A 25,499-nucleotide genomic window follows, 5' to 3' on the forward strand; every position below is an offset into this window, starting at 1 on the left:
ACCAAATCTATACATCCGTTGGAAATTATGAAGTGCAGTAAGTTGAAATGGGAAGCTGAAAACTTCAGAGAAAAATCTATGCTTGACAAATACGTGACATTCAAGTAGACCTTAGAGCAAATTAAAATAATAATAACAAAAAAAATTTGGTGTAGGCTTATTATTGGCTATAGATGACAGGATTATTACTAATGATTCAACAAGAGGCAGAGGTGTTTGGTAAATATTTGTTCCATACTTGCAAAGAATCCAGATGATATGCTTGCAAAAGAATATAATTAAAGCCAGCCAGCTGACTTGGTTTTACAGAAACCAGATCTTAAAACAACAGAAACAGAAAACCAAACAAAGCACCTAATTTTACACTTTAACTAGCTGCACACATCGAACTTACCTGCATTCAGTAAGATAGCTGATTTAATATTAGATAATACTTTGATTAAAAAAAGCATTACATAATTTTACTCAAAATTAAGATTGGATTAAGAACAGGCTAAATGCAGGCATAAATTGGGAATTTCTACTAAATGAAAAGATTTCTGGTGGGATTCCGTAGGGGTTGCTCCTAACCTTGTAAGTATTACAAATTTTCATCAGTGAAATAAATATAAAGCCACTGACAGTTGCATTCATGCTGACACTAGGACTGGCACAATGCTACGACTGACTCATACAAATGAGTAATCAGAAAGAAAACAGACCAGGAAAACACAATGCTCCTCAATACAGCTCCAGCATGAAACCTGCAAACAGGGATTACAGGTCCCATTGATCAAGCCAAGAGTGACTGTTCATAGGCCAATCCCCGCTGGAAATTCAACATACTCTGATAGGAAGATGCCATCACTGGCCAATGGGATATCTGCCTTCAGGGAGGTCTGAATAATTCAAGCTGTGCTGGGTTTGAGCAAAAACGACTGAGAAGTGACTTTACTAGGTAAGAGGAGTGCCTCAAAGTTCAGAAAAAGCTGGTACTCAGGAGCAAGGATGCATAACCAGGCATGCCCAGGCACTGCAGTCCCCATACCTGATCTGGTGCCAGAATATTGAGGCATGTGTATAACCAGCTTTCTCAAGGCCTTTGGGAAAAGCCTGAGCCAGACACAAGCTGGTGTGCACAGTGCAGGAAGGAACACATGGATTTGAGGGTCTGGAGGGTTGAGATATCAGACTGGAGATGGGTGTCCCAGCTCAGGCAAGGGCTGAGCCCTGCTGCAGCCAGGAGAGCCTGGCTGGCTGCATGACGAGGCGTCCAGCTATCTGACTCTGGTCCTTGCTCAAACAGCTGTTTCCCTTCTCTCTTAGAAAAAAGGTGGTGAACTGGATGAAAGAGTCTGCCAGCAATTTTGGCTGATGAGCCACTACTTGGGGTTCATACCAGAATAGATGACTCAGTAGTTCTTCTGGCGAGAAATTATATGAATATAGGATCAAACAAAGTGAAGTACTGAGCAATGCAGGACAAGGAACATGAAGAGCTGCAGACTTGATTCAGCAAATTACATGCCTAACTCATAAACACCTGGAACATGCAAAGACCTTTGATGACCTAATTGTGGCTATTCACATCTTTGAGGCTGAGCCTGTGTTAAGCATTGAACACAACCAAGCCAGAATGGCTCTCTCTGTCACTAATGGGAAAGAAGCATGCAAGCCCTGAAAAAAGAAATCATCCTATCTCATGATGAAACAACCTGTGCTTGGGCAGCATCACAGGATCAGACATGGCTTCATCAAATTTCCCTTTTCCCTCAGAAATCTGCAGTAAACTTCCAGCCCCAAAGGTCACCTCCTGGAAAGCTGCACCCAGCAGACAGGGACTTCAGTTCCTGCTACAGGGTCAGAGCAACACTCAAGAAGTGTAGGTTTGATTTCTCAAAATAGTCTGGATTAAAAAAAAAAAAAAAGGAAAGTGAGCAAACGAGCAGGTTCTAACAGATTATGTAATAGCCAAGGCAAAAGCAATGGCAGCAAGAAGTGAAAATGCACAGCAAACCCATGAAAGTCAGCCTGTCTGATCAAAACTCATCAGAACACTCAAGGTAGACCTTCCATTAGAGGGCTGTAGAAAATAGAAGGCAAATCTTAGGGCAGCTTTCCTAACAATGTTTCTTTTTCTCTCTCCAGTAAAAGCCAGCATTGGTGTAATTGCTGTCTAGCAGAGTCAGCTGTACCCAATGGAGACATGACCTACATACCTCAGAAATACAACAGATACGTAACCAGTCATATCCATTGTAGATAGATGGGTAAGATGGGCTAATTGACTGATGGACATTGTGCACGAATATAAATAGGCAGAAATTCAGGCCTGAAAGATGAAATGGACAGTTTCCAAGACTCTGCTTTCAGGAATAACAATGCCAGGTAGGAAGCAACGATCATCAAGTTGTACACTACATGACAAATATATTATTTAAATAATCTCTTGCATTTCTAATTTGTTACTGATTATATAGATTATTTTTTTGGTGTAAGAATGTTGTAATTTCTTTTACTTTTTTTTTTTCCTCTGCACTTGATCATTGCACTGCAAAGTAATCAAAATTTGTTAGGCATAATCAACCTGCATGAAGATATCAGTAAAGTGACAAGCAGAAACTACAGAGTAAGCACTCCTCTTTGATGCCTACATTCAGCTGCCACCACGACTACACAAGGCATTAGGTGGAGGCAGGAGCAGCAGCCACAGCCTAAACCCTGTGCTCATTCTCTTCTCTGGGTTACCACCAACTTCATTAGCAGCACTTGGCTTGCCAGCTCCCCCCCACCACAGTGCACAGAGTCAACAAAGGGCTCAGAGGGCTCTGTTTCTCCAGAAAGTTTGGGAACCTTGGCACCCTAGGAGATCTGCATACACCTGACATGGGGTGTTATTGCTGAGGTGCAGAGGGGATGCTGAGCACAGGAAGGGATCTGCACTTTTCCACCAGTAAAACACAGAAGTGGAACTCTGGCGATTTTGTCAGGTTGTGTACGAGCAGCTAGGGAATCTGTGCAAGTCCCAAAACACCCCAAAATTGTGCTTTCAAGTCCTGATTTTAAGATCATGTGCCCAGTTTAAATGAGTGCAAACCCCATGGACTCTGTGTAATCATCCCAAACATCAACACAAACAAAATTGAATCCATCTCTGCATTTCAGCCCCAGCAAATCTCTAGCACTCAAAAAAATCCAAATAAAACTGAGCAGTATCCATAAATTTATATGAGCAGGGCAGGGTTTAAACTAAATATGCAGTCAGTTGTGTAATATTCTTCCGTAGTCAATACTGGTTCTTAGGAAATTATCTGAGTGAATTAAGTGGAAGAATATTAAACAATTTACACACTTCCTTGTGTTTCAGATGTCTAATTATAGCTGTGTTTGTCTCTCCCCGCAGAACTGTTGTATACCACATGGTATGCATATTTCAGCATCCAACATTATTAACTCATGACCGACTGTCAGTTGATCATTATCTAACACATGGGGTCTGCAAAAAAAGCCTTATTTGGGCAAAAGCCGGCTCCGGACCCGCTCCCGCTGCATTTTCCCCCACAAGAACCTCAGCTGGAGTACTATCTGCTGCCCATGGAAACTCCGAGGTTACTTACGTGAAATGTGCAGACAGGAAAACAAATCCTCACTGAGTTTAAACAGTTGATATAAAAACCATCTCCAGCTCGGCTGGTTTAAAGAAAACTCTCAGTTGCCCTCTAGTGTCCCGCTGCTGCCACAGCCAAGGTCACTCAATTCAACCTGATTTCACGCCGGCAGATTTACTATTTGCCTAATATTTTGCACTAAAGGGCGAGGGGGGGCATGGTTTTTCCCCCTGGAAATTTCAAGGCTCGAGCCCAGGAAGCCCAGAGCTTGCATAATGTTTACAGCTGTAATTGAGGCACATGACACAAGGGTTTTATGAGTGAGAATCTCTGAAATCACTCCGTGTGCTGCACTCCATAAAGTTCATTCATAACTAAAAATAGACTAATGTACAAACTGATTTAGCATTATACTGAAGCTAAGGAACATGGGGAGTTTGCAGAATTCCCTAATATGGAAGAGAAGCTGAGTTTTCAAAAGCAGCAGTTTATTTGTTTCTGAAAATGGAAAACATATGTAAAAGATTTAATATACAGAACCAGGTGTATATATAGCCTAGATCTTCATATGTGCCCATTTTCATTCTATATAAAGACTTTATACAGCCTGAAACTATAGATTTAATAACAGATTACTAAATTAAGTCTGCACAATCACTTAATTTAAAAAAAAAAATTCTATTTAAAATACAGCTGAGGGGTTTGGACAATTTCCTGCATAATAGAGTCCCAACCCTGAAATGTAAATAACACCAGTATTAAAACACGTCAATCAGGCACATCATAAAAAAAACCCAAAAAAAACCACCACCACCAACAAAAAAAAGTACATGAAAACAAATGCATTTTCCAGTCTATTCTAAGTAAGGATACCAAACCTTTATTTTATTTGAATGCTACTTTATTATAACTGCTTCAACTGGCCATTCCCTCCCCGCAAATGTCCTGTTCTTCCTTAGAGAAATCCAGGGCTGACTAAGTTTTAACATTTTGAAACTAGCAAACCATCAGGGTTTTGCAATAAGAATTATTCACTGCCTTACTGTGTACTGTCAGCATTCTTAAAATACTGTTACTATAAAATTAAACAGTGTGCTCTTCAGAAACACATGACGTTGCCTGCTCTGTTTTTTTAACTGTAATTGTGCAATTTTAAAATTCTTTTCTTTCTCAATGCCTTCTCACCAAACAAATACCTTTGATAGATATAAGGTTACAAAAACAGTTTAGACTTTTGTTCTTTTTTTTTAAACTTACAGGCCACCTGTAATATTATTGACTGATTACACAGCAAAAATGACAAACATTGCTTTACTTGGCATATATCCTAAGTTAATTATAACGCCTTTTCTTCTTAATTTGACAAGACTGAAATTTCACAAGAAGTACATATGGCAAATCAGAAAATATAATCAGGGGAAAGGTGAAATGAACATTTCAGAAGACAAATTATTCTATTTGCATAAGCAGATATTTGTAAGGCTCCACCTTTCTCTATTGCCATAACAGCGCTTTCCATTTCTCCCGCTATCCCACTCCAAAGTGTTGCCCCAATTGGTAAGAGGAGGTTTTTTCCATCAGCAGCCAGCAATGCTGTGACACTGTGAAGAGGTGACACTGTGCATCAAGGCAAGGAGGTGGCAGGACCTGTGAAGATACCCTGACCCAATGGTTCCAGCCACATGTGCTGCCACAGCACTTTACAGAGTACACTTCCACTTTTCAGAGGAAGGTTGTGTCTCAGCTTCAACTTAAGCTAGAGCCCCAAAATACTGAAATTGCCATGAAAATAATAAAGGGGGTAGTACAGTCCCAGCACCACCCAGCCATGTCAGGGATAACCTGCTTCCAGACCCATCTCTCAGGGAGAGTAGAACCCCTGGCAAGCCACTGCCCCCTTTGTTTGCAGACTGGTCTCTTGGGCACCACCTTTATATAGTTTTGCACAATACTTGATGATGTGCTCTACTGACTTAAGCTGCTGGAAGACTGTGGTAACCTCAGAAAGCTCAAAAACTTATTTTCCTTACTTCATGAAATACACAGCTAGAATTTTATTGACAAATCCTGATGAGTCCCCTCCTTCTGACAGCATCTGGAAGGTCTCTGACGTTGTACAGGAATCCTCATCCTTATTTCCAATAAAGAGTTTGATCCACTCACTCTTCCTTCTGACAGAATTAAGTTTTTCTCAGAAGCTTCCCCATCAGCCATGACCCAAAGCTACTTTGTTCAGGAAATCTGACAAAGTGACATGAGTGGCCAAACCTACATATCTAATTTTAAACAGATAAACAAGCACCAAGACAGATCATCACCTCTTCTGGATTTTCAAATCCTATTATTTATCTGAGGTTACAAGCTTACTGCCTGCTTTCTGAAGGCATGTTATTTTTGTCTGAAGCCACACTGCTATGGACTCTTCTCCACACAAGAGCACTGCTGAAAGCAAAAATTTCAGGAAATTTGTAGAAGCTGATTTTTCTGAAGATGCATTATGAAGGAAGACACTTGCATCCTCTGGATTTTCAATGAGGTTATTCCCAGAATTCCCCTAGCAGCTTCACACACACAGCCACTCAGTTATTGAGAAGGTTTTAACACTCCTACACCAATGTTCATTCAAACAGTCCAGCACAGCTGGTGAACTCCTATTTCTAACCTTTTGTCTTCACTAAACAGTCAAACTTAGCGGATTTGTTGCAATCACCATGGAGATCTGTTGGTTTCAAATTAGGCACAAACTGCTTGTTTCCTCTGCTATTTTTATTGTGTTTTGAGCCTATTGTGCTCATCCCACCCTGCCCTTTCCTTATCTTACCGGCAAGTAAGAAAAAACTGACTTCACTGGGAAGTCAAATCCTAGCCACAGCCCCTCCTGAACTCCCCAGAAGACGGCGATGGTCTCCCCTTCTCCACTGCTTTTCCTCCCTGCTGCCAACCAGTGAGTCTGCACAACGTCAGACTACACTGATGGGATGACAGAGAAGGGCCAAATGAAGTAAGTGCCTGCTAACTGGAAGAAAAACGTGAGCCTTGCTTTGTGCAGCTTCATAGTTAGGCCTATCAGGGTTGGAAGAATTCATTTAATCACTGCAAAAGGGAATAATAGGCAGGGTTCGGTCTCACATGTGCAATGACACGAATGAACCACCAAGGGCTGGCAAGGGAGAAGAAGCCCTGGCATGGCAAAAGGAACCGGGATGGGGATGGGAACGTGCGGCAAGAGGGGGCAAAGGTGAGGAGCTGAAGAATAGGAGGACTGAAGCAAGAGGTACCAAGGGGATCTGTACTTATGGACTGTTTGGATTACATACAGAAAGCAGTTAAATCCAGCACTCCCAAGGCAGGTGAAAGCGTCTCCAAGAGACACCTGGGCTACTGCAGCTAGATGCTACGGAGCACTCTCTCATCATGGAAAGGCTGTCCCACACCACTGAAAGCATGAAGGAGTTTTAATTGACTCCCAAGTGAAGTCTCTAACAGAAATTCCTTTGGAGGCACAAAGAAAGACACAAGGACCGATAGTGCTGAATGTAGGTTTCCCACAGCCCAAGTCAACGGGCTCCCTGTGCCAAAAAATGCAGCAGGCTGGGATCTGACAGTCCCAAAGCTGCATAAGCCAAATGCAAGCCTTTCCCACAGTGCTGTGACAGGTACAATGCTGCCTTTAAAACATCATCAAGTCTTCACTAAAACATTTCTCTGCTTCTGGAATATATGCAATACATAATACGGAACTTAAGTTTAAATTCAACCGGCTAATTAAAAAAATAAAATCAATGAAATGCTTTTATGAAAGAGAAGATTGATTTGCAGCTTACAACTTCCAGCAATGTAATATTTTAGAACTTTAATAAATAATGCTTTTATCTTGATTGCAAAATAATACCCTGCCATGAAAACACAGAGCAGAGGTAGGAAACGGTTCAACGAGAATTAAAATGTCACACTTTGCACAGAATGGAGCATTACAATTATTGGTGAAACACATTTTTCAAACTTGTTAACACAAAATTAACAATTACATACATCACTTAATTCTATAAGTGCATATCTCTCAAAGTACCCATTAGCCAGCCATGCCTGGTTCAGTTTTAATATACATGCAGGCTTTGCAGCACAGAGGGGATGTAACTATGCAAGCGCTGGCACAGTAAACCCTGAAATGGCAAGTGCTATTAAATTGAGATGCAATCACGTTGAAAGGGAAACATTAACAAACAGCAGACAATTGAGAAGAAAATACAGGGCGCTTGTGTTCTAGGACATGTGCCTCAAAACCTTATATAACTATTCATTGTCTAGTTCATCTAGCCAGGGGCCCCGTTTGCTCTATGCTATCCTATACTAATTTTATAATAATAAACAGTTATACAAGCTTTATGCAGTCATGCATATGAAGAGGTTGTGGAAGACATTACATTTGATTATGTTTCTAGCAAACACACCATCTTGAAATGAAACGCCGCCCGGTAGAAGTTCAAAATTAAAAAAACAAAGAAACCTAGCCAAAACCAAAAAACCCGAACAACAACAACAACAACAAAGAAAATAAAAGATAAACGAAAGAAAAAGGAGACAAATATATGCAAACAAATAATTTTACAACCCCAAACAAATGAAAAAATCCTTTCTAAAACGTTCCTTTCCTCCCCTATCACCTCCACATTATGCGTGACAGCTGAATACCCCTCATTCTTGCATTGTATTATATCCCATAATACAATGCAAGAATCTGCATGTTTCTGGATTATGCTCACTGGAAGACAATCAGTGATTTTTGGAAATGCAGGGTTTTTTTAAAAGACAGTTTCTTTTTGTAAAAACAAAGCAAAATGGTTTACAAAGCCAAAAGGAATGCATGAAATAGCTGGGGTTTAAAAACCATGTTATTTTTTGCTTTAGCGTGAACCAACATGAACCACTGAGATGCCTTAGTTAAGATTTAGCTGTACCACAAAACATTCATAGGATAGCAGTTGGAAAACTTGGGGATGAGAGACACAGGGCACAAAAACATATACACTACAAGCGAGATGCAATCCAGAAAAGTCATTTCATATTCCACATTTGTCTATGGAATTGTCTGAGAATTTTCTGCTCAACATTATTTCCAGGTTTAACACAGCAGTTCAAAACTGGCTATATTTAGTCACTGACCAGTGCCAGAAAGCACTACCAGACTATAGGATCATGGCATATTTTAAGTTTGATATCTCATCAACCATCAAGGCCAGAAATAAAATGCCTGTTATAATAAAAAAGATTAAAAGCCTCAGAGCTCCAAGATACATGAGGGATTTTTTCAGCTAAATCATGTGATACCCCAACTCAAAAATCACATTCTGATTACCACTGTATGCCTGACACTTCCTGACCACCGTCTACATATTTTGATTTCAACATTTTAACATCTCATCTAAAAAAATCCCATTACAGCTAGTGAAGCAATGTTTTATGTGGGACCCCTGAGGCACTTCCACATGCATATACCACCACCACCACCACCACATACCAAAAGAAAAGAGGTGGCACAACCAAGTGGCACTGAAGCAGATGGGTAGAAGAGCAAACCCCAAAAAGCTTTAATGCCAGATTCTGATCTAAATCATAGCACTGTCAATTCAAAGTAATTGACTCCTGTGGATTTACATGAGGGGAAGAAGATCCTAATCTTGTTCTTAACCTTTACCTTTGAAGTAGAGATGATCATAAATCAGGTTTTCCTAGCTAACAAGAAAATGTCAGAATTTCATAACTTTCTTCAAACTGGGCAGGGAGGCAAAAATGTTCTGAGTAACACTAACAGGTTTTTTAATTTTAATGTGTCTAATGAAAGCAACTGGAAATATTTATACAGGTTAAAACTCTCACCTCAAATGTGCTTGAACAGTGAGCATTGTGTTCCCCAAGCTGCTGCAATGGTGCAACCACTGGGGAGACTGTGGAACAGCACCAAAAACTCATCCAGATAAAGGGATGGGTACAGGACATGGCCACACTAGCACCAACTGTGACAGTGCTGGCCTGGAGAGAATGTCAACCCATGATAAAACTCAATCCTTCCAATTCTAGACCAAGCATTTAAATTCAACCTTTCTGATTAAAAATTTAAAAAAAAAAAAAAAAAAAAAAAAAAAGGGAAAAAGAAGGGGAAAGACCAAAATCCAAGCAGACATACAGTATCTGTGGGCTGTTACTGTAGAAAAGGTATCTATTTCATTTAAATGGCATCTTCAAGTGCTAAAAAAAGGCATGAAGGACTTGACTCAGTAGAATGAGACAACTTTGTGTGAGGTGTAAGTTACACCAGAATAAAAATGCAGCAAAGTGGGAACCAGGGGCGGTGCAAGAGAAGGGATGGAGCCAAGTCCTACCAAGGGGTTTTCCTGGAGCTTAGACCCATGGCCAAATGCTCGTATCAAAAGGAGCAGGAACCTCCCCCATTCTCTAACTGCAGCAATGCAAGACAAGATAGCAAAACTCTCTTCAGCCACTAAGGAGTGTTTGTTGACTTTCTGCAATCCATTTAACCATTGTTACCTTGCTTTGGTCTAGGCTTCTGAAACTACAAAAGTCCATCCTACTGCAGGCTCCTGCAGCTGCTTCTGGCTGCATTTCCCACCTCATCTCTGCCTTTGACTGATGTGCCAATTGAAGCTGCTATTTGCTACTCTGGGACTGTCTGATTTTCATGGATCTGCATGCTTACACCCAGCCAGGACAGCCCTCATGCCTTCTCCAGCTCACCTGAAATGGGAGCTGATGTTACTGCTCACTCATCTTGGCTTCCTTTGCTCTCCCGAATATTTCTGATGGTTGCTAGGCAACTATTGTTGAATACATGCATGAGGCATTAATTGTATGAGCACTTTAAAAGAGGAAAATTCTCTAAAACTGAGGACACTGCCATACCAAAAATAGGATATTTCTTTTATGAAGGGCAACACTCGTGGCTGGGAATGTTAAAGGCTGCAGTATGTCAGAGGCCAGATGAGTCACTCAGATTACTCTCATCTAGTGCAGCACAAAAGCAGAATCTTAGCAGACCTGACTTCATAATTAAGTTTTATTTTAAATTAAGTGCTTCAGATCTAGTTTTATCTTCTGACTCCTTTCATTGGGATATCACAGTCCACATTTCCATGAAATTATGTGTGTTGGGTCCAGCTGCTGTTACAGTGTTAGAAGGTAAGGTGTGTATCAATTCAGTACCCTCTAAACCTAACATGGCACCAGCAAGTATTTCTCTTTGCTACACTTCAAAGAGATGCTGCAGTCTCACTGCTGATCCTAAGTGCTCTATGCTTCTTACCCATAAATGTGGATTTAATTTTATAGGTTTTTTTTTCTCCCCCCCCCCAAAACACATTCCAATATCATGATCAAGCTCTAAAGACAGAAAACACAGTTCCATTAACTGACTTAAACTTCTAAACTAAGTAACCGCAAGGATTTGCAGCTAGGTAATTTTTAAGGGGGGGAGGGTGTTTTATAAAAATCCCATTTCTACCATAATTAAACATTCACAACATACACGTATTCATCTTAATCACAGGCTACCTTTCAAAATAACCAGCACCAAAAACCCCCTGAAGAGCCATCATTTTTTGGCAAATGAGTACAACGATTATGGTTCATTGCAAAATCGGGATGCTATAAAAGAATGAGGGCAACTCTACTGCTAATTTTAAGCATGGTATTCTGAGCTAGGAGCTGCTCAAGACCCTGGGAACAGCCTTTTCTATTTTTCAAACTTGTGTTCTACCTCTGTGAAAGTTTGTAATGGGACACAGATTCAGCTCAGCAAAGTTCAGCTGAGGTTTGTAAGACTTGAAGGTGAAGGGACTTATTTAATCAGGGAAGTGAGAAGTAGAATCATCAACACCTACTTAAAGTAAACATGTCACCCCACAGCAAACAGCTGTTTTTCACTGGGAGTTCAACTTCCACTACAATTGCAAATCCAGAGTGAAACACAGGAGGGTGATGACAGAGCTGAAAGATCGCACCCTACCTCTCTGTTGAAGCAGCAGCAGTGCCTGTGAATATCACTTATGTTAGCAGGATGATCACCATTAGCGTTTTCACATACTCTTTTACCCTTTCTGTGACTTGAAACTGCTGATTTCAAATGAATTCATTCTCTTTACTATCCACTTGTTTCCAACATCTTCTTTTTGGTTAACATCTTTTTAAAGCTATTACAAAATTAAGGTGATCAGAGATGTCTCTGAAAGACCCATCGGGTAAGACTCATGAAGTAGATACTGTAAATCAGCAGATGATCTTGCAGTGTATTGTCACACATTTAAACAACATGCTACTGAGTTACGTTTTCCACTCTTCATCTGCAGAGACAGTCCTTTGCAGAAGTTACTAAAAGTGGCCTAAAAGGGACCTAAAATTCTCCCTGAGCTGATCTCCTGAAGAGACAACAGGGCAGGGATTGTTCAGAGCCCAGAGCAGAGGAACACACTGCCCGGTCAGTGCTGAGGCAGGCAACTGCTCACGGTGGATGGAGATGCTAAGGAGGACAAATCAACAGAACACAGGCCATCCAGCCACCAGCATGGATCAGTGAACACACTGATGTTTAGCTCCTAACATGCCGTATTTCCTCCATAATCCTGTTCCTCATTCTCCTGTCCACAGAACAGATACAAAACTCTGTCTTGTCTAATTAAAAGAGCAAGCAAAAATTTTTGAAGGCTTACTTTATTGTATAATGGACACAAGATCCAGCACAGTCTAGCATTTACTGGCCTGGATGCTATAAATTACATATATGAATAAAGTTACAGCTTTTAAGGTCAGAAGGAATTAGGAGGATATTACCACATTGTTTATCTTTTGCCAATACTGCCATACAGCTGAGCGGCTACTTGATGAAGACAGTATCTCTTTCTCCAGTAAGGGTCCTGTCTTTTGAAAAGCAGTCTTGATTTAAAGGATTAAAGTAATAAAGAATCTATGCTACTCTTAGCTAAGTTGTTACCATGGTTAATTACCCCTCGCTGCTACGTAATGGTGCCTTAGTTTCAGCATTCATTTATGTGCTTCGACTTTGAAGCATGGGGTCTTGCTATGTGTCTGTTTACTAAATTAGAGATCTACTGCCACAGGTCTCCTCTTACTAGAAGTCCTAACAGACTGATTGGGCCCCTTCTTACCCTTTGCCTCTGTGCACTAACTGGAGTGACATTCTTTGGTCTTTCACTTAGAAGCAAGTTTTCTGTGCCATGAACTGCTTTTTGAATATGCAGAGGACAGGCACCAGAATCAGCTACAAAGATAAAAGCAGAGAAAAACCTCTCTAACAAAACTCTTCCCGCTCTTCCATGTTCCTCTACAAGCCTGTAGTTCAGAATAATACATTACAGTGTTAGCAATGCAGTTATTCCATGAAACTGTACCACTCTTTTTGCAGCAAGCTATCATCATTTGACTGACTAACCAAAAATGTTAGCTCTTAGGGGGTTGATAATGATTTCCTTCTAGCATTAGAGGTAGGAGTAGCAACACCTCTCTATTTCTTCTCTCTATTCCCCGCTTATTAATCCAAGAATCAGGTCTGCTCTCTACTCAATTGGTTATCTATCATTACTCCCAAGTAATTTATGGCACTAAGACCAAAACAACAGCCCAGAAGCACATGGAAATCCTGCCAGATCACTAAAAGACCAAGATACACCTACATCTAATACTGAGGCCCAAACTTCAGTGAAATGTAAACTACCACTGCTTCACTCACCTTTGGCCCATTGTGGACAATATATCAACTAAAAAACGTATCACTAAAAAGTCATAATTGCCAATAATAACCCTACACAAAAAAATCCACACTACTTCTTTTATTAAAATTTGCCTTCACTTCCAGGACTTATGCATAAAAACAAAGTCCTAGGAAGAAACTACCAGAATCCACTGGCTATGTAAAAAGGGATTGCTGAGGTCTCTTAATCTATTTATGTAAATTATAAAACTAATTGCCTGTGATGTGTTTGATCAGGTTTACAAAGATGCTGACAGGTAATGAGAAATTAAACAGCATGGTTGTCAATAGAGAGAAAAAGCTCTACTCTGGATCACCCTCAACACCCTCACTTGATTTCAGAGACAGAAAACTATAGAAAGAATTTTAATGACTTATTTTGCCTCTTTTGCAATTTGATTTAAAAGCAAATTCACAAAATCCCAGCCACGTGGAATTTAAATTCTGCAGAAGTCTCGCCCACCAGCTATTACTACTGCAGTGTTTAAAAATTTAAAAGAAAACAACTCCAAACCTGAACAAAACTTTATTTTTCAATTAATTTTCTTACTCTGATTTCTCTCCACATTGCATCACCTCCCAATTACTTTGATTTTGCTGAGTGTGCCAGTTTCTTAAATACACAGCTATAAAATGTATGGACTAATTGTTGAGCAGAACTGAAGAGCTATTAAAACTGCAATAGTACAGCACTTGCAGTGGTAGTCTATTATTTCTACATGATTGGTTTTGTACAGTCTAACTCATGCAGTGAAACTCTTAGATAAATTAACTCCTTCGTTTTGACATAAACATCAAAGGGAGAATTAAAGGAGAAGGAACATTATTTTCTGCTGCTATTTTAGACATACTGTTCATAACATCCATGAAAACGTTCCCAGAAAGTTACAAATTATTTAAATTGAGAAAGCCATTTGCTGTTTTATCAAGTCTGTAATACACAAAATTTGGCTCCAAAATTATCTCATTTTCCCATTTCATATTTCCCTGTCATCTACATAGTAGAGCATATTTACAGAACTTTATAACTATAATATACAATTCAGTCATTTCCAAATAGCCCTGTAAGAGTAAGCCTGGAATGTACACATTTTAAAGATTACTTAGTGAACACCAAACCCTTTCCCAGCTGTTTTAAATTTTGAATTTCCCAATAAATGAATAACATACTAAAAAAGCAAACAAGATCTGACATTATTTAGTCTAAGTTTCTAAAATGGCATAACATCTGTAGCTAAAAACAATTCTGAATAACTATATTTAACTAGAGCAGTATTCTATTATTCATAGCTCATTTTCCTTACAGACTAGGGGACTTAATATGGTGTTCAAGCATTTCAAACATTTCTTTTAATTGTTCAATCCTTCCAAGAGCCAAACTGCTGCAAAAACGGGGAAAATGCTCACTCATATCTTTTATATATATTCATGTGACCAACCCATGATCTCAGTTAAGTGCCACAACTGTTCATTAACACACATCACAGCCCCCCAGCCAGCACTGAGAGCTTTGAAACCATGCCAGAAGCAGGGGCTCAACAAATGGCACTTTGACCTTTTCACTACTAACTTCAATCTTTATTAAAATCTCTCCGACGTCAGCACCGTCTCTCTCTTTTACCATCTTTTATGGGCATCTGAAATACCTAATATTCATTCATTAAAGGGAAAAGTTTGTTACATTCTTACATAATGATAGACTGCCCTTTCACATGCAATCGGCTTGTGAAATGCCTCCGATTGAAAACGAGAACGAAACACCCCCCTCCCCCTGCCAAACAATTCTAAATTCAGATTGCTCACTCACTTCCAGGGAAATCGGGCATGCTGCCTAATATGAAAAAATCTCATGGCATCCAGGCAAGTTTAGCTCCATTTTATGTTCCCCTTATTAAATTTCACCTTAGCAACATACAAAATCCTCACCATTTTTTTTCAGTTTCGTGCTTGCATCTTCACTTCTTTGGTCCAATCATTTATGGGGGGACAGAAATTGAATTTTTTTGCCCAGCAGAGTTTCAGTTTCTTACAATAGAGTCACCAAAACCAGCAATGCCATGGAGGAAAATGTAACTAGAGACAAATAAAGGCTTTTTTTTTTTTTTTTTTTAATGTTTTTGTTTTTTTTTTTTTTTTTTTATGGTGGTAAAGCATAGATTTGGGGGGGAAAGGGGGGTGAGAGAGAGAAATTGTGCTGGTTTTTTTAAAAATTTTTCTTTGCCTACCAGTAATTAAATAATTACACATTAGGAACAAAACAAAACAACCGAGAAAAAGTTCTCATGAGTCATTTATGTGTTTTTATTCTTTGTGTAAACTTTTTGGCACACCCTATATGCTTCATTTCTTGCTTTAAATAAGTAAGTACTGGAAAATATGCATAATATTTGGAACCAAGGGGAATGACACATTGATTCAAAGTTTACTTTGTGTAAGTTCGCATTTTCCAAATTTGAAATGCAACTTCAAGGAAACCTAAAATTCACCTTCAACCTCTGAATCCTGTCCCCCTTCACCCACAGATTACGTAGAAGGTACAAGCTATTCATTTAAGCAGCACAGTGAAGTATCATCATTAGGTGGCTTAGTTGCCTGGGATACTCCCATCAGCCTGACCAGTGGGGAGCCTGGGAAGCGTGAGCTCCAAAGGGGGAAAAAAAGTAAACAAAGTAATGAGTAACAGTCACAGCTCCTTAAAATGTGTACATTGACCTCTGTATTGGGAAACTATTTGCTTTTTAGAGGCAGCAACCTCTGCTTGAAATAATGATAAGCATTTTGGAAATTCCATCTCAAGCCAAAATGAAATTACCCAAGTGCGCTCTTGGAGAACAAAGGTTTTTAGTATACCTTCAAGTGGACTCAGGTAAATTTACAAATGGCCTATACCTAAAAGACCATTAGCTAAAATTACATTTGTTTTTATTGAAAGACAGCCTCAAGTGCTGACATGTAATATATGACATGTGATACATAATAATACTGTTAAACCAGTTCTGACATAATATTTCCCAAGGCATAATAACCACAAATGACTGCTTTAGTTAAGAACTAGCCAGAAACAAAATAGATCCACGTAAAAGTAACTTTAACCATAAATACCTCAACAACATTTTATGTCACTTTGTAAAAAAGTTAAAGGAGTCCCATAATAATTAACAACAAAAACTTCATGTTCTTTACTATTGTATGATGGTTGTGAAAGGTTATTTCATAGTCCCACAGCTGCCAATGCTGTAAATTATGCAGGCACCAAGAAGCATTAAGGAGAAATAATAGCAATTTAAACGAAGGGTGACGTAATTCATGATAAACAGTCATTGGAAAATATTACAATGTTGTCTTTTTTGAGTGGGTTTAATCAAAAGAATGTGAACATATTCTGACACACTTTTCCACTGCATGGGAATGGGGGCCCTTCCCTTGCTCACTGCCACTGTTGTGGCCCAACCTCAGGGATGCTGCTCACAAAGCTTGGGCTGCCAGAGGGCCCAGGGTGCTGAGACACAGCTCCAGAGTCTGAGCAGCCCTGGTATTCCAAGGGAAGCATGGAAACCAGGAGTCAAAGGTGCACTAATGAAGGAAAATGAGGCAAAAGAGGTAGCTTCAGAAATAAGACCACCTGTGATGGACCTGGCTCACAAATATGATGAGCACAGCCTGGCTTACCTTTTGCTCTGATCAAAAAACATTATTTTGATAGCTGAACTGTAAAACCAGCCATTGAGGGGAAATCTTACATAGAAGGAATTAGTAATGTACATCTACAATAATTTATTGAATGGACACCAGTAAAGTAGATGTGTGTGTAACAGATGACAAAACACACACTATGTGTTGCATTTGTTTCCAGTGAAGTTCTTGCAGACAGGAAGGTATTTTATCTTACTTTACTACACATTACTTTATGTTCACTTAGTAGCTTTTTGTTCACATTGGGTGAGATTCTGTCTTTGGTTGACTAGTGAAAATCTCGAGTAACAGTCACAGAAGTGCATTGAGTTATCCTGGATTTACACCACTAAAGAAGGCAGAATGTGACCCCTTATCAGTGCCTTTTTGCTTTGAGTATACAAATATTTTATGCATTTCAACGAGTGACAGAATGCAAAACTTGCAAATATTTATTTTTAGATGCATGGGAGTAAAGCAAGTAGAGCTAAAAACATTAAGAATGAAGAAATCACTTAACAGAAGCAATTATGTTGGGCACATAAACAGCTCTGCCTTCAGACATTTTATTCAAATGCTGCAGAGCACACTAGAAAATATCAATTGTTTAAAAAAACCCTCCAAATATTTTTTCACAACTGAAGAGTCGATTATTATAAACAACATCTGGGGATCGTTAATATCTTGCTCGACAGTTGAATTAACAAAATAAGAAAGAAATCTGACCAGAATCCAGAACATTTCCAAATTCACTCTCTCAAGCTAAAAGCTTGTGTTTGCAGAGGTGGGGAGGGAGGGAGCAGGAAATGTACATTTATCTATATTGTATATAGCACTATTATGCATTAATCACTACTTCCCCTCCAGCTATGTCCTGTTTTTGTTTTGAGAGACCTAAAATCTGAAATATTTAGCTAAGGCAACCCAGCCCAAGAACTTGGAAAAAAAATTTGCATATTTTTCAGACTGTTGGAGATGCTACCCTAAAGCTCCATCTAAGGAGTTCCCAGTATCCATGTTAATAAAATATCTCCACACTTCTCCTATGCAATTCTAAATGTTTTAAACATTCCAGTCTTTGCAGAGGAACACTAACACCAATTCCACTCTAATATCACATCTGTATTAAAACAAAGAAGCCTGAATCATCTGGAAACTTCAGGTTTTTCTGAATTTCACTGATATAAATTATCCTGCAAGTTAGCCAAAAGAGACAACAGCAATAATACTGATTATTTTACATCACCTGAAAAACTTCTAAAAAACACCCAGTCAGCCCAAGCACAATTTTTGTACTGGAGCTAGCTTTAAAAAAAAAGTCAACTCTGACTCTTTGACTCACACAAATAAAGTAAGTCACCAACAGGAAAACTGTATTTCATTTAGACTGAAAACATTCTTCCGTCTTCTTTTTTTTTTTGTTTGTTTGTTTTAAAGACTCCTTCCCTGCCAAGGTTTTATTTTGTTATGCTTTTTTTTCCCCCCTAAACAACTGATTTTATCTTTGACTCACAGATTTCTGTAAACTAAGGTGCATACTGAGAGCAAAGACCAAATTTCAGCTATACCAGGAGCCAAATGAAGATAGTTAATTTTTTAGAGAAAAAAATGTATTTAGACCACAGTATGTTGTAGCTCTCTCACTTTTTGGTGTGCAATATTTTAGAAAACAATTGGTTTTTACATGCAAACCCAAAACTTTTTGGGTGTTAACACATGTTTACAAGCAGTCCATGGACCAAACAGACAATGGCATACTGGATGCAGCATGCTGTAAAAATAATCCAGAATGATTTAAAATCTACCAAACAGACTTTAAAAATCGAGAAGAAATAAGGTATTTAGTCTTCTCTCACACTCCTGTTTATAGAAAAAAGCAAGCCCATGATTGGAATGAAAGACAGCCTTTGGATTCATCTTTAGCAGACAGGATTTATAACATTTATCTAGCAAAGCACCATGGCATATCCTTCCGTGTGAAATTTTCACCTGGTGAAGCTGATGGAGCTGAAACTCTCCAGGACCCAGACCACAGCTGGATCACAGAAGGATCCTGGCTCATTGATGTGCCTGGAAGCCATTCCATGCCATGGAGCTGGCACAAGCCTGGCAACTGAAGTCACCCTTTTTGGACAAGCAAACACAGAACAGACATGTGCTGCTCTAGCAACAAGTGCACACTGATTTATACCAGTGACCTTCAGATACACCTTCTGAACAGTCACAGGCAGCTTTGCCTCCAGCTAGATCACTTAGGTCTATAATAAAAATTATTACAAATCTAATTTTTTCATTCCTTCTCTCTTGCAGCACGTATGATCACATAGCAGATGCCAGTAAATGATATGCATTTACAGGAGTTATTCAGTAACAGTAACCCCAGAGGCTGATAAATGAAAAAGATTTTGAAAAAGGTCTCGAGTTGAAGAGAAATGAATTGTTAGTTTTCATTGCTCATGTTCATTTCATTATCCACCTGGCCTGCCTCATGCTGGTGAGGACCTGTAATTGCTCTTATTTCAGATGAGGGACACGTGTGCAGTTTGACTGTGGTCATAGCCAGGAACCTGGGCTATCAAGACATTCAAGCATGGTTTATATCTTCTGCTTTCTGAACAGAAGCAAACTTTTGAGCCTATCTGCATTCTGGAGGGGAACCCTCCAAGAGAGTTGGATTAACTAATCAGTAGTTATATGAACAAGAATGGGAGCAGGAGGCTTCCTACTCACAGCAGCCTTTCCTCACAGAACTGCCCAAAGCCTTGCTGCATCCCTTCCAGATGTACCTGTGGGAGCTCACAGACAGCACCTATGTACATCTTCTGCTTTAAAAAGTCCCACACTGAAACAACATTATTTATTGTCAGCTAAACTTAATTCTTAATTCTCATTTCCTCCTTTATTTATTTTTGTTACACCCTACAAGGGGGAAAAATAGGCGAGGAGTGTAAGTCAGAGGTCAATAATTTTTTTTTTGTTCTAAATTTGTAATAAAAGTAGAGAGAATATTTCCAGGAAAAACATTTTGGTCTATTAAAACTGCCTAACAAGGAAAACAGCTTACATGTCAGGGGTTCTTTGTAAAGGTGTTTCTGGTGTGTCATTTATGACATGCTGTATCTGTTGCAAAGTACTCCAACACACATAGAATGTGTAAGACTTGCCTCAAAAGCAATGCTTCTGAAGAAAACTTGGCATCCACATCAGAAATCAGTGCTCCAGTGCTTCCTACATAAAGATATCAGCGGAATGTACTTCCCAAATTCTGTATTTGCTTTAGAGTTAGGAGAGTATCAGGTAAAAATGGTGACATACACACTCTTACCTTCAAATTTCTTACTTGAAATGCGCTCTTTATGCACATTTCATTTGCAAGGTAAGACAGAGACAAAACTTTCAAATTAAATGAGTCTAGATCTCCCTACAGACACATTTTCAGAATTTTAGTCACTGTTTTTGCAATCTGGTATCCCCTCAGATTTGACTGATAAATACCAGTGCCTTAGAGTAATCTATTTATCTACTGTACCACCCTGCCTCTGTTTAGCCTTAGCAGTCATCACTTTCCACATGTGACATCAATCTACATGGTATCAATGTAAACTGTTTGTATAATGAAGCGTTGTACATTTTATTATCCTGCCAGCAAAGAAAAAGATAATCTAGTACTTTGCCTGTTGTCTTCAATAAAGGTAGCATAATTGACACCATACATTTTGCAATAGATATGGAACCACATACTGGCCAGTTTTTCCTTCTTAAAACAGTAGGGCTCACAAGTTTAACATTATTATTTTCATAATAAATACTTTTAAACAGTGTTTTTGGAGGAATTTTTGTGGCTTGTTTTTTTAATAGGGATTTTAAAAAATCTGCTTCTTAAACCAAACTAAATTTTAAATATACATTCTTAATTTCTATGGCTATGATTTCTGTGGCTCTGGTTGATAATGAGATAATTGCCTCACAAAGGTCAAGAGAATGGCATAGCTTGCTTTCAGAGGCTGAACAAAGCACTTGCTATGGTTCACTAAGTGTAGTTTCTGCATCACTCCACATCTCTTTGATTCATCTATTACTAATATTCCATGATACACTTGCATTATGGATCCAACTATTTCAACAAACCTGTAATCAAGGAATGACCCTGAGTAAAATACTCCACAGAAAGCAGATGGTAGGCTCATCAAATGCCTTCAAGCCTAAAATAACCTTTCCCACATAAAAAGGAGAGTCAATTACAACTGAACTTTATATTCTGAGCTTGAGCTGAGAGTAAATAAAAACCAACACGATACTATTGCGTCATTGGACCAAACTTGCAGGGTATTTAATTAATTTTTTTTCACCACCCCCACACCCTAAGAGCAACCAGCACTTTTATTCATGGTTCATTCAAATCTTGTAATGTTTTGTGTGAATGTGAGCAGTTTGGGCCTGATTCTGAAAAATCTTGACAGCACAAAACTAAAACCAATCCCAGCAGTCGTGTGCTCCAGTGACAACACCACATGAGGAAGGAGCTCGTCTGCCTTTTGGGAATGGAGTGGCAGAGCAGCAGAGGAGCACATACCTTACAAAATGCCCCAATGCCACCAGAGGAGTCAGGATTTCTCTGTTGACACAACAATGCCTGAGCTGGGCACCAAGCTCAAAGCCAGTGTGTTCAAGTTCAGAAAAACAGGTAGATGACTCATCAGAAACATTCCCTCTCACTCTCACTATTAAATGTTTAAGGGCACCAGCAGAATTTTTTTTAAGAGACAATAGGAGCCTCCTTGCAGAGATGTGGGAGTCTTGGAAGCAAAGGTGTACTCACACCACGCAGACTTTGCAAACATTAGCCACAGAACCCATCCATCCGGTGATACAGGGGATAAAATTTAATTCTGTACACTGCTAAAGAAACTATACAGGACCCATTACTGGGTGTCTACACAGCATGCATTCTGCCACATATTCAAAGCACATCTGCTGTCATTGGGATGATCTGACACAAAAAAACCCTGTGTGAAATCACCTGGTTGCTATCAGGTGTCAAATCTCACAGTCCTTTCTCCCAGCTGTAAGGGGCTGTGTACTCCTTTAGAGCTGTGGAGCATTCCCTATGCCTTTTGAATTAAGTGGTCACCTCCCAGAAGTACCTCTGCACTCACAAAATCAATCTCCTAGCAGTGGCAAAGCCCATGCTGAACATGCCCACATTCCAAGATGACCAGAAAGACACCAGCTACATCTGACACAGGTAAGGGCCCTGGGAGCACTGCTGATGAGTGCTCTGCAACAGCAACAGAGTGTGCCAGGACTCTCTCCTATTCTGCCTTTTTTAGCCTATTGCACCAACAATGACTTCAAAAAACTAACACACACCATAAAGCTTCTGAAGACAGGCGAATGGTTAAGGTAGATGAACATCAAACCTAGGCAAGGCATCGTTTCACTCACACCAAGTCACTGTGCTGCACTCTACTCGAGTAACATTATCTTTGATTGTGAACTCAAGTTGCAATACTGAGATCACCAGTGGCCAGAAGCCCTCAGTCTTAAGAGAAGAAAGAGCACACTTGGTATCGAACATTTAAATCATAAACAGCATTGGTTCACTTCAAAAGAATCACATCCTTTCTTTGGAAATCAGTAGACACTTAAAAGAAGCAAAATGTCTTTACTTGTGAGAAAAAGAAAATAGCTGTAATGGGACTTACCAAACTCATCACATATACTTTCATTTTCTATTAGGGTAGGATGATCAAATGTATCCCGACAATAGAAGATTTGGGGGTTCTTGCTGGTTACTGCAATACCTCCAAGGGCTAAAACAAACTGGTCTGTTAGTATTGAAGAGGGCTTGTCCTGAATGCGCTTTAACATGGAACGGTACCGACAGTACTGTGGGTAGCTGAGAATCAAAAGGTTTGAGTCTTCGTCATCCTCACCTGGAAGAACAGAAAAAAATATTTTTACTATATCACAAAAACACAAAACAAGAGTTGTAACTCAAGTAATTCAGAAAAATTCATTTTTTCTGAAATAAATTCATCTTTTCTCAAGACCTAAATTTTACAGCACAGTGGGTCTGGAAAGAAAGGTTAAAACCAGAAATTTAAAGAAAGTTTATTAAAAACATTATCTTCTTCCTTTCTGTTCTGTTTTTCCATACTTCATCACAAATGACTACCTGGATGAGCAAGAAAACACTGCTGTGGAGAAGGTGGCCAAGGGCCTGAATCGAAGTGTTCTCCAAACTTTTTGGCTGCTTCAACAAATATTATATGTAATTTTTAATAAGTTCCCCATACAGCTTTACTGCACTCATGTTTATAACAGCTAACATCTTTTAAAAATAATAATATACAAGCCTCAGAGCATACAGCATACACCTCTCCTTGGAAGTACCTGACACTGGCAACTACCAAAAGCACCTCTGGGCCAGGGAGGTGGGCTGATCCGAGGTGCTCATTCAATCCCACAAGGTGGAAGCAACTTTCTTCACATTAACTGCAAACGCAGCAGGATTCAAGAAAACTCCTACAGAGCACCAGCAAACGAATTTTCAAACAGCTTGTGCTGCTGGGCTCAAAATATAAAGCAATTATAATAATTCCTCCATGGTTTAGATGATATCACATATGAAGGTGGTATATTTTGAAATATCACAATCAAGTGTCATCATATAATCAGAAGGAAACCTAAGCGGAAAGAAAACCTAACTCAACTAGGATACAAACATAAGAAATTACTCATTTGCAGGTATGTAGCCAGTACTCAACAGCACTTTTTTTTATGCTCATTTATCTCCTCAGGTATATAACTGAACACGGCTTTCCAGGCATGACAATGAAGACAAAGTAGCAGCATTCAGTTTATGTTTTCTGCTGCACTCTGATTACTGAATAACTCAGCTATTTCTTCTGTCAGAGACAAAAGGTCCACTAGTTAATCCCATTACCAACACTGAAATCACCACTCTTCCTCTTAAAGTAAAAATCACTTCAGACATTGAAAGAAAAGTCAGATCAGTTCTTTCCAACTAAATATGATGGCACAACCCATCTGGATTCAAGTGAGGCAATGGAAATGTTGAAACATAAAAGGCTAAATTTTAAGAAGTCTCTGGAAGCACCTACAATATCTACAATATCACCTACAATATAATCTCTGCAGATGTATGCAACGCTGTAAAAAAAAAAAAAACAAAAACCAAAACATGACAGATGGACTTGCCAAGCACTGCTTTTACTAGCACAGCTCCTAAAAGTCATCACTTTTAAAAACTCAGAACTCTCACCACTATCCTGGCATAGATGAGGAGAAAAACAACAAAAACATTTTGGTAAACAGCACTGACATTACTTTTCTAAGAATATAAAACTGATGGCCCTAAAAATCTCTTTTGGCCAATAAGGATGTGGTCATGCTTTTCTTTGTTTAACAAGTATCCCATAAGCCTACACAACAGCATGATTGAGCCAATTGCTCCTGGGAATAAGGCTCTCTCTTCTTTATTAGGGAACTCTAAAAATCAGATCAGGAAAACTGTTCTAGGAATTAACAAGCACATGATCCGTCCTTTAGCTCCTTTGAGAGTTCCATGTATGCCTGCTTGACGGTTATTACTACTTTATACCTTTGTGTAGACAGTGGTGAGCTGAATCTGTCAATCTGACAGCACTTTTCTTAGGCCAGGATGTGGTCAGCTTTTTAAACAGCGTGTATATAAATGTATGTCCCACGTGCCTTTGTAGTCAACCATTCGTTTCTGGACAAATGTGCTGGAAGTCCCTGCACAGAATTACACAAACTTTGTACCCCTGACAACTTAAACCCCCTGGCATAAATTAAAACCAAGTAATTTTTACAGGATCACTTTTATACATGCTTGTGAAATTCCAGTGAGTTCTTTGTGATGCATTTGTTTCCTCTCTTTTTTTACTCTAGTTTCAATAGATACATCTAAGAATGAACAAAGGCTGAATAAACTGAAAATTTGTTTAGTGAAACACAAACACATTGTTCCTGGAACAAAGATTTTTTTCCTCAACCACGCCCACATGAGAAAAAAGAAATCAAAGTAGACCAATCCCTAATGAAATGCAAGCGCAACAAAGAACTTTTCCTTGCTTTTATCAAAATCTCACACGTGTTATCTAATGGTGGATTTAGTGAGTATTGCAAATATTTTTCAGAAATAGGATTGGAAAGAGTTTACTCTTAGGAGAAGCAAAGCCCAAAATGTGGATCACATTCCATTAAAATTAAGAAAAGCAGCATGAAAAAAACCCACGAAACTGAGGTATTAGTAAAACCAAGATGCCATATTTCTGAGTATCATTTTAGATTCAACAGACAGAACATGGTAAAATACCTACAGTATTCTGCTTGTGAGGCTCAACCAAAATGACTCTAATCCTATGCTTATATCATAATTGTGTGGTTTAATAATCCTCTCCAACGTCAACTTT

At 39.1% G+C, this 25,499-nt stretch overlaps 1 protein-coding gene across 5 annotated transcripts in view; it reads right to left on the reverse strand.

Annotated features, from left to right (window-relative positions):
- Nucleotides 1–25,499, reverse strand: part of ARID5B (AT-rich interaction domain 5B) — a 113,121-nt gene that overhangs the window by 44,562 nt on the left and 43,060 nt on the right. For all 5 annotated transcript variants that reach the window (XM_079312722.1, XM_079312720.1, XM_079312723.1 and 2 more), the window contains one exon: nt 22,743–22,973. In XM_079312722.1, coding sequence (XP_079168848.1) covers nt 22,743–22,973 — 231 coding nt within the window. The remainder of the gene's footprint in view (nt 1–22,742; nt 22,974–25,499) is intronic.

This window comes from Erithacus rubecula (genome assembly GCF_903797595.1).
Source record: "Erithacus rubecula genome assembly, chromosome: 9".
NCBI classification, from domain to species: domain Eukaryota; kingdom Metazoa; phylum Chordata; class Aves; order Passeriformes; family Muscicapidae; genus Erithacus; species Erithacus rubecula.